The 15,162-nt window shown below is 28.3% G+C and overlaps 1 protein-coding gene across 2 annotated transcripts in view; it reads left to right on the forward strand.

The window, feature by feature from the left end:
* Eip78C (Ecdysone-induced protein 78C) overlaps positions 1-15,162 on the forward strand; it is a 109,204-nt gene that overhangs the window by 28,341 nt on the left and 65,701 nt on the right. Inside the window, exon 1 of one of the 2 annotated variants that reach the window (XM_088185792.1) lies at positions 6,550-6,834. The exons of the other annotated variant lie outside the window; for it this stretch is intronic. Coding sequence (XP_088041918.1) covers positions 6,657-6,834 — 178 coding nt within the window. The 5' untranslated portion in view covers positions 6,550-6,656. Of the gene's footprint in view, positions 1-6,549; positions 6,835-15,162 lie in introns of those variants that run through there. 2 annotated transcript variants of the gene reach the window in all.

Raw genomic sequence — 15,162 nt, forward strand, 5'->3', positions numbered from 1 at the left:
TACAATTCCTGATTTTGTAAAATTCCAATTACACTTGCAGTGAGGGTGACTTTTATTTTTGACGGTATCAATTATGACATTATCCTTAAGTAATTTTGGGTAAATGTTTCAAAACCGCGAGACAAAATTCTCCGAATTTCTAACCCTTTTAATGTGTCAAAATAGTTATTTAAAAAAATTGCTTCTTGATATATAAAAATAGTACGCATAAAAAGAGATACCCTAGTATAGATACTTCTAAGTCTTATTTCATAGTTTTGGATGAAAGCAATGATGTTATAGATATATTTCAACTTATTTTAAGGAGTTGACAATTAATTTAATATTATCGAAGAACAGACTTTCCCAGTTTCACTAAAAAGCAAGTTTTTTCACTGATTTCTATGAAGCAGAAAAAGCAACATTTCGATGTTTGATTTAGTCACTTAAATTATTATTTTATTACACCATTAACTTACTTAAAAGTGGAGCTGCTGACACACTTATAATGTATATTACTGCTCATTTAATTGAACTGAAAATAATCTTTAGTATAAAATTAGTTTATAAATTGAATGTTTCAAATAACGTCGGCATATGAAATTAGACCGAATCTCAGAAAATAAACTATAACATAATTTATAATTAGGGAACAATAAACAAAGCCATCTAAACAGCAAAAAATATGTGGCAATAATTGCTATTTTATCACATAAATTTTAGAGTGTATTTTGTAACTGTATTTCAGAATATTTCTATTCTATTCTCAGTTGACATCAACACGTTGCTTGCAAATTTGCACATATAATAAATTTAAAGTCAGATATGTAATTTTAAGGACTATTTATTTAACTGGCTTAACTATATAATGATAAATACCCTGCACTCTTAGAACATTTCATTTTGGGGAGTGCTTTTATTTTTTTAAATTTAGACTAGCATTTTTAAAATATTGCGTTGATACTTCTATTATTAAATGAAGTAGTGAAATAAAAATAAACAAGCTCAGTATTTAAATTAAAAAAATTATATGATAATGTTTTTTATGTGAAAAGTAAATTAGTTATTAGTTAAAAATAAATATATTCTAAATGTAGCCCTAAACATTAATTATCGGGCGATGCGGTTCAAGGGATTTAAAAGGTTAGACATCCCTGCTATAAAACTTTTATTAATTTCCTTAAATAAAAACATATTATTTGTATTGCATTTAATAATACATACACCAGTTGATTATTATGTAATAAATATAATATATGAAGGACAAGCATTATACAATACAGTATTAACAATAAAATTGTTTTATGAATATCATTGATATTTAGAGTAGTGTAATTTGGGGTAATATAGGAATTTCTTTATTATATCATTAGCGGTATCTATGCAATTTAAATTAATTTCAAAAGTATATATCAATAATATATGTACAAAAGCATTTTTTAGTAATCTTTTTCTTCTAAGTTCAGTTAAATAATTGTATTTAATATTTTTTTTCAATAAAAATGCTCAAATCTGCTTTTTAATTTATTAGTAAACTAAATATTTGTTAATATACCTACTTCTTATATTATTTCCATCGCTTTCAGAATAGATTTTCTGTAATATAATAGTATTAGATACGAGGGTTGCTCGTATGCTCGACCGTCGATGTCGCTCGGCTCGGAATTCGGCGATTGTTTACGAGCGTTTCTTGAACCTGCACAGTTAAAAAGGCCCAAGAAGACGAGAAGACCTGTAGTAGAAGAAAAAGAAGAAGAAGCGAGCGGATTACACACGCGGAGAGTGCACCGTCCGCCTGCCGGCAGAAGGATAAATAAATGAGATCGATTACACAATAGGGGCAGCATGCGGCGACACGACGAGTACGGTGACCATACGTTCTCAATTTCTCGAGAATATTAAAATATACACAATTTCATTCAGTATGGTATTTCAATAGTAAAATAAACTATTCGCTACGTACGAATCCATTGTCCGCTAAATATATTTTCTCGTAGCTTTTCATATACATGAGTATGTGGTGCTCCTATTGCTCTGCATTCTGCTGTGACGTTACGCAGTTATAATTCGGCAACTGCATTGTCGTATACTTTTGCGATATTTTATTCTCATTTTATTACCCGTTCATTAGCAAAGCCATAATATAAGAGACTTTTATAGTAGAGTTGAGTGTAAATTGTTTCGTTATCGAATTATATGACAAAGCAGTATGTTAATTGTGCGATGTCATTCCGTCTGTACTAAAATAATGCAATATACGATGCAAATTCCAGACTAAGCACTCGACACAATATTCACAACTTGCAGAAAAGCAAAGATCAGAAAAGATGAAATGTCTAAATCAAAATTTTATTGACAATGGATACTTTTATGAAAATTTAATAATGAAAATGAGACTATAATTAAATCAGTTAACGAATAGCTCATTTATTAATTAATAAAATAGGATTCTTAATTTATTTTATTATTACATTTAAAAACATGTTAAATTGTTTATAAAACGGAAACTAAAAAAATATTATTCGAAACAGTGTTTTAGTTTATAAATGCGTTTAATTATTAAATAGCATCATTTCTACCAGATAAAAACTGTTTTTTCCGTCTTTTTGAAATGCTGTGTCTTAATTCCTTTATGCAATTATTTTTGTGAAGTACGTGAGTTTGAGTTTTTGTATTTATTAAATTGAAAATTACTTTGATCAGCTCTCTTATATTAAAAGTCCTTATTGGTAAATATAGCTATCATATTTTTAAAGCAAAGTGTAATATCAGAATGCAGACAAACTATGGAGCTACTTATTTTGCCTTGAGTGATGAGTTGGCTTAATTTGTATTTTCGACTTGTCCTAAGGTTCTAAAACTATAATTAGTTTTAGTACTTTCATTAGTTTAGGTTTGGGTTTGAACAGCAAATTGCCGCTTTGCAACTGTCAAATAAAATAAATTATATTTTCGCTAGTAGATATATTATATATATATCTACTGGTGAAAATGTATTTGGACTTTACAAATAAAAAAATAACTTCATTGAAAAATACACATTCACTGTAACATTTATACGTCGCGTGTAAATAAATATTGATAAGTAAATATATATGTATATTACTACGTATGGAAAAGTTGAAATCATATCATGTTAATGGCATCTGCCATTATATTTTCAACGCAAAAATGTATATCTAATGAAATGGCATGTTTAAAAAAATATTTTCGTGATAGATTTGCGATTTCAATCGAATATTCGAATAATTGGTTTATGTATACTTAAGCAGCATCTTGATGCGCTTTTATTTCGTTTTGAAACGTGAGACTCAATAACAAAAAAATGCTTTTACTCATTTGAAAAATATTTTTAAATAGATTGTTTAACCCAGTGTTTCCCAGCCTTCTTTATGCCATGCCCCACCGTAGTCTTTTCAAAAGTCATATGCCCCACCGGCATCTTTTTTAATAAAACAGTAGGTAAATTTTCAAAACGTATATTATAATTGAAATAATTACAAAATACAAATTAAAAATGTAAGTAAAATAAAATAAAATGGTATTGCCTAATCCATTATTAAATTATTAAATTCACTTACGCTTGCTACAAAGAAATTTTATGTCTGGATCTAACTTGGTTAATTTCAGTCTTAAGTCCCCTCTATTTGTAATATTCAATCGATTTCTTTTTTTAATGAGTAAATCGCTTATGGCGCTAAAACCACATTCCACTACATAAGATGATGGAAAGGGTAATAATTAATTTCTAGCATGCAAAGTAATATTAGGATATTTTGTGTTAGCCATTATTCTTTTTATATTGAATAAATTTGTAATCGAATCATCATTTTGCATTTCCGAAAGTTCTTCTTCATACAAATTTTCATTTGAAATATCTACCAGCATTGGTTGTGTCAACCAAGCTGGAAAATTTATCTCTTTTAAATCAGCAAATCGTTATTTAAAATCAGTTGATAAAGTTTGCAGATGGTCCAAAATAACACGTTTAGCATTATCAGTCACTTTACATTTTTGGAGCCAGTAAAATTTTTCAAAATTGTTGTTAAAAATATTTTTTTAGATAATTCGATAAAAGTGGTAAATGTAAATATCTTTGCTTTTGCATCGACAAGTGTTTTCTCCGATCCTTGAAGTTGGCTATTTAAAATATTTAATTTTTCAAATATATCAGTTAAATAGCTTATAAATGCTTTACCGTCGACCGTCATCAAAAACTTCATATCAGATCGGTTGCTTAAAAAATCACAAAGGGTATCGAATAATTCCATAAATCTTTTTAAGGAATTTCCTTTTGAGAGCCATCTTACTTCAGTGTGAAGTAACAGTCTTACGTGTTCCGCATTTTGTTCTTCACAAAATAACTTGAAGAGACGCTCAGATTTAGCACTAGTTTTAATCATATTGATACACTTTATAACGGAATTTAGTACCTCATTTAGAACAGGTGAAATGTATTTAGCCACCAAGTTTTCCCTGTGAATAACACAATGTACCACAGTCATATCTGGATTCTCGTCTTTCATTAATTTTAAGCAGCCATTTTTCTTTCCCATCATATTGGGGGCACCATCTGCAGCACAAGATATTATATTTTTCATTGGTATATTTTTAACATCTAAATATTCTTTTAGCTTATTAAATATATCTTTGGAGGTAGTGGTGCTTTCTAATGATTTGCAGAATAACATTTCTTCTGCAAATTCTCTTTTATCAATATATCTTACGTAAGCTAGCAACACTGTCTCTCAAAGTTGATTCATCCATTTGTAGTGAAAATTTTCTTGTTTTCAGCTTTTCAATAAGTTGGATTTCAACGTTTTCACTCAATTCGTCTATTCTTCTGCAAACAGTAGTGTTGCTGAGGGGCATAGCCTTCACGAGTTTGTCATCTTGTTGTAGAACTGTTTTAAGAAATGCTGATATTGATGGCTTGATTAGATCCTCTCCTATAGTATGGTTTTTTCCACATTTAGCGATGAGCAATGAAATTTGGTAACTAGCCTCAAGACTACGATCAATATTTGCAGTTTGTGCACAAAATAGATTTGTTAAAGTTGCTCGTTTTCCAAATTTTTCTTTAAGATTTTGAAAGAAAATAATATCTGAATTAATATGAGTACTATGTTTCGCCTTCAAATGTGCTTCAAGATGACCTCGTTTCATTGTTTCATTGGTAAAGGATTTCTCACACAGAAGACAAAAAGGTAGGCATTCGTCATGCCCAGCAGGTATAAATCTAAATTTTAAGAAATCCTACGCATGTGGGTATATTTAGTCGTGAACGAGCAAATTATATTTATATGTGGAATATTTGATAATTTCCGACGTGTCCCATCTCTGAAGCGTGGTGTCCCATCTCTGAAGCGTGGTGCCCCACCTCTGAGGCGTGGTGCCCCACCGGTGGGGCGTACGCCCCACCGTGGGAAACACTGGTTTAACCTGTATCTACTATGACCAAAATTCGCAGAATTCGTTTGTTGAACGAAACGTAATATTGGAAAGGCTTTATTAATGTTATACGCCTATCTCAAAAACATTTTTGTGAAGCTCGTTTTACGTTCCTGTATTTGCAGTTTAAGACGCAAATATTATATTTCAAGCGGTTAATTTATTTATAGTTATTTAATTGATAATTAACAAACGCCAATACGTAACTCATCTTTATATACATATATCAAATTAATTCCAAACATTATTAGCTATTGCATAGATATACAATAAATCAAATTAAATTATGTATTGTAAATGTCACAACATTTTTTTAATCAATTCAACTGCAACTGAACTCAATTCTGATCAAAAATTAAGCATTTTACTTTTGACATCATTACTGATCAGTAATTCTCTCAGCATTTACTAATTATTAATTATTTTTGAATTAAATAATATTTATAGGCAATTAATTGATTTTCTTCACTAATTGGTTAAATAAATTATTATTGGTAAAAAATTACAAATGTAATTGAGTATTCGAACACTTTTTTTTTTGCTTTTTTTGTAGGATAACCTGATAATTTTTGGTTTAGAATCAAGGTTGTCATTTCAATTTTATTAATATTTCTATTTCATTTAGATTCATAGTATTTATTAAATGATATATTTTTTCTGGGCAAATTCTCCAAATGTCGTCCCTGTTTATTTTAATAACTTACTATGTACATGCTATGTACTTTTTTATAAAAGGACTTGAAATTTATGTTTTATAAATTTAAATAGGCAGTAATTAGCTCCAACGATGAAGATACCAGTCTTTTGCTCTTTTCGTTTATAGAATGTTATGTTATAATCGATATTAGTAAAGATGAAGGTAATCGAAATCTTATATGGAGACGGAATGAAAGTTTCGGCTTCCCAGATTGGAAAAAGTAGTGAGTGTCTTCAGCGGAGACGATCGAGAGAAGAAGTGTCCCGAGATGGAGGCCGCGAACGATGGCCATCGATGCGATGGGGCACTCTCTCGGAGCGGAGGGCCCGAGGTCGTCGACCCTCCCCCTCCCGGGGGCTCCGTGTGCGCCCCCACCTTTGTCCACCTGCCCGATGTACGGTGATTGCCGCGCTTCCTGTTGCACACCTCGGCGGGCCGCCGCGAGCCACAGATGAGCGAGCGCAGCTGACCGCGGCGCCCCGCGATGGGTTAGGGCGCGCGCCCCCAGCCCCCACCGCCGCTCACCGACATGGACGTGTTCGAGGGGCGCGCGGGCCCTCGCCCCGCGCCCGCGCGACCCCACACCCCGGAAGTCACCTTCGACGCCGGCACCGAGTTCAACTTGTCCTTCTTCGACAACCCGGCGAGGGCGCCGACTCCGCCCCCGCCCTGCTCCAGCGCCCTGACGCCGCCGCCCCCAAAAAGAGGTACCAATTCGCACTTCGCCCCCGGGTCGATGCCCCCGCGACGTACAATAGCGCACCGTGTCGCCAGCGCGCTCACCAACGCTGCCTACGGTCGAAAGCGTTGACCATCATCTGTCAATCGAATGGCAGATCTGCGACCGTCCATCCGCGTATTACGATATTTGCCAATATGTACATACGTCTGTCTACATGCGCGCGTACTCGGCGGCGATGTCGAGAGGTCGTTGCTCAAACCAGATTCTAGTGTTGTTCGTTTCCATTAGGGACCTATTATATGGCTAGCTCTATTGCGCGGATAGATAACGATATATGTACGTCGATTTCTTATTTAGATGTAAAAGCGCCTCTCGCTCTCCAACGCACGTGTATCATATGTGTATGTATACATATATACACACACACACACATATATATTTATTTAGTTATTTTGTTGTTTAAATTTTTACTGGATTTATTCAACACGTTACTCGCATCTCATTGCCAATATTTCGACCACCAATGTTGGGGTCATCATCTTGGGCGTATTTATATTTATGTGAATTTTGTTAAATTATAATTTAGCTTGGTTTAAATTTAGTAACGAGGCATTTGAAAGTGTTTTCGCATCGTCTCTTCTATTGAGTGATATTTTTATTTTAATTTCGATTTCAATTGCTTCTCTATAATTTTTTACAATTGGGATATAATTTTGCCTAAGGTTTTTATCGAAAGTGTGGTTCGCTAAATTTGATTTTTCATCAAAGCATTTTATCGCGTTTCTATGTTCTATTTTTCTTTGTGAAATCCTACGGTTTGTCTGAACAATGTAAATTTTGTCACAATTGCCACAATACATTTGGCATACTCCATCTGATTTGTTATTTATTTAGTCATTTCCTTTCGGTAGAATGGTTCCTAATTTATTGTTAGATTTAAAAATGGTTCTAACACCCTCTTTGAAATATACTCGCCCTATCTTTTCCTATATCTCTCGAACGGTTCGGTGATTATTGCGCAGATGAAAATTGCAAACAGCGAAAATTTCAAAGAACAAAAATTCTGAACATGTATGATAAATATACACATATACGCAATCAAAAGTAAAATATATTTGACAATCAAACACTTTTTGCTGTATGAATTTTTCGTGTGCGTAATTTTTGTCTGCGCAATAATCCAGACACCCCTCGAACGTATGGCATATGTGAAATACCATTAAAATTTCCATGTTTTTCTTTCTATTGTGAATATTAGTGATGCCATTCAATTTTAATGTTTATTTGACATTTTTAAATTCCTAAAATTGATGTTTATTATGAAATAGGGAAGCTGCTATAGAATTAAGTTATGAAGGATGATGGTGCGAATTAGCATTTAGTCTCTGCCATTTTTAGAATAAAGTAGTCTAAAAATGGCAGAGACTTGTTTTGTTCAATTTTAATTATAATTTTTTTTTTCTTATCGATTATTTATGTGCTATAAACTGTGTGTCCAAAAGTTTCTTTAATTTTATTTTTTTATTTTCTGGTTATGTTATATATTATATGTACGTTTAGTTAAAATTTGTTTGGTGTAAAAGTTAGTAATAAACTAAATAAATAAACAAATAAAAATGGCAGTGATTTCTTATGCTCAATTTCTTTTATAAATTGATTGTTAAAAAGATTCAGAAAAATTCAGACTCTGATTTCTCGATGATTTTAATTTCTCGAGAAATGAGAATTTTCGACTATTATGCTTATCTTTTTTTCGATATTTTTTGATTTAAGCATATTATTATAGTATGTAATTAATTTATATCTACATATGTACATTAAAACAATTAGAAGATTGGCAAAACATTTATAATTTAATATTAATATATGTAAAAATTATTTTAACACACATTATTAGTTATTATTCTTAAAATAACCTTTTAAAAAACACATCTAATATAGAATAGGATACCTTCGTTCTTTTTTATTGTCAATAAAAAAAAATTTGTCGTGGTAAAATTCCTCTCGTTTTGTGTTGTTGTTGTTTAATCGACAACAATGCTTCAAATAGGCATTGTAAATTGTTTGTTCTCTTGCCCGTACATTTATATATTTTGAATTCTTTCTCCATTAATCCGTAAGATGTTCGTTTTCTTAAGCTTCTCTAAATGGAATTTCTTTCTCTAAATGAATATGCGAAGCGAATAACGTTGTAAGTCTGAATTGAGAATATTGATTGAATAACGTTATTTGAGTGATTTTACGATTTTAACATATAAAAGAGTTGGCAACATATTTTTTTCAATTTTTTTATTAAATATTTTTAAAATACCACTATTATATTTAATTTTAAAATTATGTATTAGTAGATAAGTTTGATGTCATACAGTGGAACAACGTAACAAATTCATAACTTACGTTATACCACAATTGAAAATGTTTATTCTTGGCAAAATCCAATTACGTGTTATATAGATGAATAATCGTGAAATATAATATTAAAAAAATCATAAATGCACGTATGTAAATCTGTAAATTAATTTTTTACCTCCTGTAAAGTTGTCTATTACCGTATTTACGACTTACAACGTTATTCGTGTCGCATATTCAATTATTGAACCAACGAGCCAATTTCTCTAATAGATTCTATGGATTCTAATGATTCAATGTCCTTAGAATTTATCGATACTGTGAATAATTTCTGCTTTTGAAAAATAACTAGGTCATTTTTTTTTTGATTCGCGAATGATTTGGATTTTGCAAATATTTAATTAATGACATTAATGTCAGATTTCTTCAAATATTTAATTTATTTTTGATTATCTGATAAAATTTTGAGCTCACAATTGATATTTTTTTAGTTGTTGCAATCAAAAAAATATTATATTAATAATTATTGTCTTTAAAGTCATCAGCATTAATGAAATACTCTTCGTTCCAAGGATCACTGAAATTTAGGTAAATTTGTGCAGTTTAAACTTGTTGCTTAATTCGTAAAAAGCATTCTAGCATCTCCTCCATTGTGTTTTTACGTCTAGAATGAGGTACAAATTTATTTTTCAACTTTAAATATGTACATGCTTTTGTAAAATATTATTAAGTACGAGAAAATATTTAAAAATCCTTACAAATTATCTAATGGCGTTTATTGCTTGGTAATTGTACAAATTTTTTGAAAAATCATACAATATTTTGAGATATAAGAATTCTTGATTTGGCATTTTCTTGAGATAAAAAAAATATATCGTCTACATATCAGAGCCAAATTTTTGGTTTAAAATCAAATTATTTTAATACTCTAGTTTCGAACAAAGGTGATCTCATGGGTGCTCCTTCAATTTGTTTGTAAAATTGTTTTTTGTAAATGAAATTAGTTGAAATAAGACAATGGTCTATGAGATCTATAATGTATTTAGAGATTTTTTATTTCTTTTAAAATTTTAATTGCTAGTAATATCGGGATATTTTTTAAACTGATCAAAGATTTTCGACTGATAATTTAAAATTTTGATTGTTTTCTAAAGAGTCGTAACAATTTTTAACATGTGATTTCAACTGTAAGTGTATCAACTGCAGTAACAATAGGTCTTAATAGTATGTTCTGTTTATCAATTGTCGGTAATTGACGTGACGCTTTTTTGTTAGTAAATTTTATAGTTTTAAATTCTAAATATGAGGTGGTGTCGTTATCTTTCAATATGTGAATGAAATCATAAATTTGCCATTTTTATTTATATGCATTATTAAAATATTTTTTTATGCATTTTGAGTATGGTTTTCTTTGTGAATAATGGTATATAATAAAATTCTAGAAAATAAATAATTAATAGATATATAATGAATCAAGACAGATTCTTGTGTTGTTCATATAGCTTAAATAACTTTTATACAATTGTAGAATCTAGAGCAATTCAATCGTTGCGCGAATAAATAAAAATGTATTAAAAATGCTTCTAACTCTATTGCACATTTTATTAGAAATAAAAAAAAACTGAATCATAAAGCTATGTATTAAAATAATAATAACTGATCCACATTCCTAAATATCTTAAGCTTCCTTATAACGTTTTTTTTTAATAATTGAGAATAATCATTTCTGTATTCAACACTCTTTATGTATGTACTGTTCGAAATAATCCTTCTACCAATTCGCTGAGGATAGTGACTTTTCTTATTAAAGAAATAGGCGTAGTGATTATTCGTTGATTTTTAAACCATATATTTGCTGTTCTATATAGGAAAAGAATAAGTGGATGATAATAATTTGTTAATAAAAAGCATCTTTTGTATTACATTAATTTTATTAATGTTTATAACTATTGCTAAATAATTTTATTATGCAATTTAAGAATGTGTTTTTCGTGAATAATGGTAAATACGTAGATGATGACTATGATTTTTGTGTAGTTTATATATTATAGGTTACTATTACACGGTTGTGGAAACTACATTAATTGTTAATAGTTAATGATGGATAAAAAATGTCTCTAACTTTATTGCTTATGTTTGTTGGAAATCAAGTAAAAATAAATCCACATTCCTAAATATCTCAAACTCATTTATAATGTCAATAATTTTAGTATTTCTCTATGTATTGACTGTTTAAAATAAAAATCCTCCCTATTCACAGTGAATACATAGCAATTTATTTATTTATTTAGCTTAATTGCTAATTTTTACATCAAACAAATTTTTACTAAACATATATATATATAATATATAACATAAAAATACTATTTTTTAATGCATGAAGGTGTTTTTTTAATCCATTTAGGAAACCCGTTATAGTTTTATTTTTGCGGATTATCCTAGGAATATTATTATACAAATTAGCACCTCACATAATTCCCCTAGCAGTACTCGTTTTCATATATCTAACTATCCTTAAATTTTCTCTATTTATAGTAATAAATCTATGTACATCTTTATTTATTATTAAATACTTATTAAAATACTCTGGTAACATATTATTTTCTATTTTATATATAAATACTAAAACATTTTTTGCAACATTTGTTCATCTAATTTATTAAAGATATCTAATATTGTCGTACAAAAAGTACTTGTATTTTTTTGTATTTATACTTGACATATTTTTCATTCTGGATAATATATTTATTTTTCTACTTTTTTTAAATATGTAATTAGAATGTACATTAAAATTTAATATCTACAATTACTTCTAAATATATTTTATTATCAACTATTTTTTAATTAATAAGCATACATTTAGTTTCATTCTCTTTTAGTTTAAGTACATTTATTTTTTAACCATATTTATATTATACTTAATTATTAATTTAAATTATCTACAACATATTTATTCTTATTACCTATGTGTCATCCACAAACAGTTGTATTTTACACTATTTTTTACATTATTAACTATATCATTAATATATAATATAAATAGCAATGGTCCCAATTTATAACCCTGTAAGATATTAGTTTCTCTTTGGAATATGCATAATTTATTTTAACTTATTGATTTATTTAATTTAAATAATTAATAATCCATCTTAAATTAAACATTTAGTCAGTTATATTTTTAATTAAACAATTTCTTGGATAACAATTTCTAAATAATTATATTATGCAATTTTTTATATAGTTTTTTCGTGAATAATGTTATAAGGTAAAATTCAAATATTATAGATAATTATTACATATTTACAAGGTGTCTTGTTAAACGAATATGAGTAGTCGTTTCTCGTTTTCTTCTGCGTCGCATTTTTATCGATATTTTGTATAGTCACACAAAATAACCAAAACAAGTTATATAAGTGTAGGTTTTTTAAAAACACATAATTTATTTAATGTAATAATAACAGTTGTTTGTTTTTACATTTCATAGTTAAAGCTTTCTTTTGAAATGTTTTTCCATGTACTTGTTTATCGTAACATTGCTTTGAAATTCGAAAAATGTCGTGAAATACATTATTGCATAATGTATTTTTACATATAGCAATATTTTTTTAATTTTAGTTATGTTTCATAAATATGTTAATAATTAGATAGGAAGTTATTTTATTAAAATTAAATTGTTAGCTATATGTAGTTTTGATATAATTATATCATTTTTATAAAAATAAAAATAATTGTATTTTTATTGATATTTTAAATAAATTGAATTTAGCTTAATGATGGCAATATTTATTTATAAAATTTATTGATTTATTTTGATGTAATAAACAATATAAATATGCAATATACATATGTATATACACTTCATATTTGATTAGTATTGCATTTTGTTGTTATTTCCATCAAGTCTAACATTTTAAAAAGTTTTTTCTATGTGAAAAATAAACTATAAAATATTTTTACGAGTTAGTTAATCTGTATTGAAAGCAATTGATTTTAAAAAAAATTTTAGGTAATTCTCAATGAAAAGTTTATACTCAAGTATTTAAATTCATGTTTAATATTAGCACATCGGTTAATGAAGTTATAAAACAATTTTGTATAAAAACAGAGTAATCAGGAAAATCGCTATAATTACGAACTATCTAGAACAAGGCAAGCTTTAACGTTTAATTTATGTATGTATATTTTGGATTGTTCGCATTTGTCATGTTTTTATGATATACCTATTTTAAACGCGAATATCTTATATTTATAAAGATTTCAATTTGAGATTTCAATTCTGATACGCACACATAAATTAAATGATAAATTTAAACGACTACCACGAATTTGTTAAAAATATGATTACATTTAATTGTAATCGTGACATATAAATATTAGAATTTCACCAAACCACTGATACAGATTTAGTAGTGCACAACGTTGTGTTCAAATATGTAATGAACTATGAAATATTTCTATCGTTCTTTCATACATCTGTTTCAGCTTAAAACTGTAAAACCGAAAAAATGAATTCATCAGAAACGGAAACTTACAATCTGATTTTGACTTCTACGGCCTAAGGCCCTTTATGTACATATTATAGGTATATGTAGGAATCTTTTAAGCTATTTTGCTAGTTGAAGATATTATGCAAGTAGTAAAATAACATTTGCCTTTGTTTTTCATGTAATAAAAAATGTTATATATATATATACGAGTAAACATATTACTCATAATTATTTCACATAATATTTTGGAAGGAAAACTTGGTAATGAATCCTTAGAAAGAGTGTTATTCGTATTAAAATATATCCTGAAATAAAAGTTTCACCTGTGTCACAACACTTTGAATGTGACTTCTTTTCATAAATAAAAATAAATTTATTTAATAAATTCATAAAACAAACACGTTACGTTGTATAACACACTTTCTTAAATAATTATTTTGCATAAATACATTTATTTTTCACATGAAATAAATATATGCTCAAAGCAATGACATAAGCATTAAACATATATTACATCTTAAAATTTCAGTCGCTTCATATTATAAAATCTAATATTATCGATAATAAATAATGTTTGTGTAAAAAATTAGATGAATTTGAAATCAACGCTTAGTATATAGTTTAAAAAAAGTTAAAAAATATTTTACTGGCTCATAATAATAAAAACACTGTCCACTATCAAATTTGTCACTTGTTTAGAGTACCCCAGGGATTCACTTTGGGTCCTTTGCTTTTTCTTCGCGTTATCAACGACATGCAAAAATTGAAAACTGCAGAGTTTCTCTTTATTATATATTATTATAAAAAGCTTTTCAAAAAAAATTACTTGAAAAAAGAATAAATTATGAGTTAGTAAAAACAATAATAAACTTTTATTTATTGTAGTAATATTTTTCCATGTATCTAAAATATTTCCTTTAATCGATTGTGATGCAATATATTTTATCGTTATGTGAATCAGACATATATTGTAACAAAGAGGCACATATTTGGAACGTTAAATTAAATCTGACCTGTCAATCAGTATCTGATAATGGTTAATTAAATTTATTGAGAAATTGCTCAAGTTTACATGCTGGATTGTTCGTATAACATTGTGCTAAATATTTATTTATAAGCTACATTATAAACATCGTATTTATTTAACAATTATGAGTTCAGAAAAGACTCGATTACAGTGCTTATGTTTCGAGTAAAATAATTCAACTACCTGCAACTTATCAGTTTTATTATTCGCTAATTTAGTAGATATAATATATGTGGTTTTTAGTAACCATTTGAGATGTTTATAATGAATTGAATATATTACAATGTTATAAATAAGATAAACTATAAATATCTGCCTTTGCAATCATTAAATAAATATTTAAATCCTTTAATTGTTTTTAGTTATATAAGTTCTTCTTATAATTTTAGTGATAATTCTGTATTTTTACTTTAAAAAATGTCCAAAACTCAATCGGGTATGTTCATTTTAAGAATATCAGCAAATTGTTGATTGGAATCAGTATCAGGAA

This window comes from Plectrocnemia conspersa, unplaced genomic scaffold (genome assembly GCF_051122295.1).
Source record: "Plectrocnemia conspersa isolate PC_06_02 unplaced genomic scaffold, ASM5112229v1 ptg000005l, whole genome shotgun sequence".
Taxonomy (NCBI): domain Eukaryota; kingdom Metazoa; phylum Arthropoda; class Insecta; order Trichoptera; family Polycentropodidae; genus Plectrocnemia; species Plectrocnemia conspersa.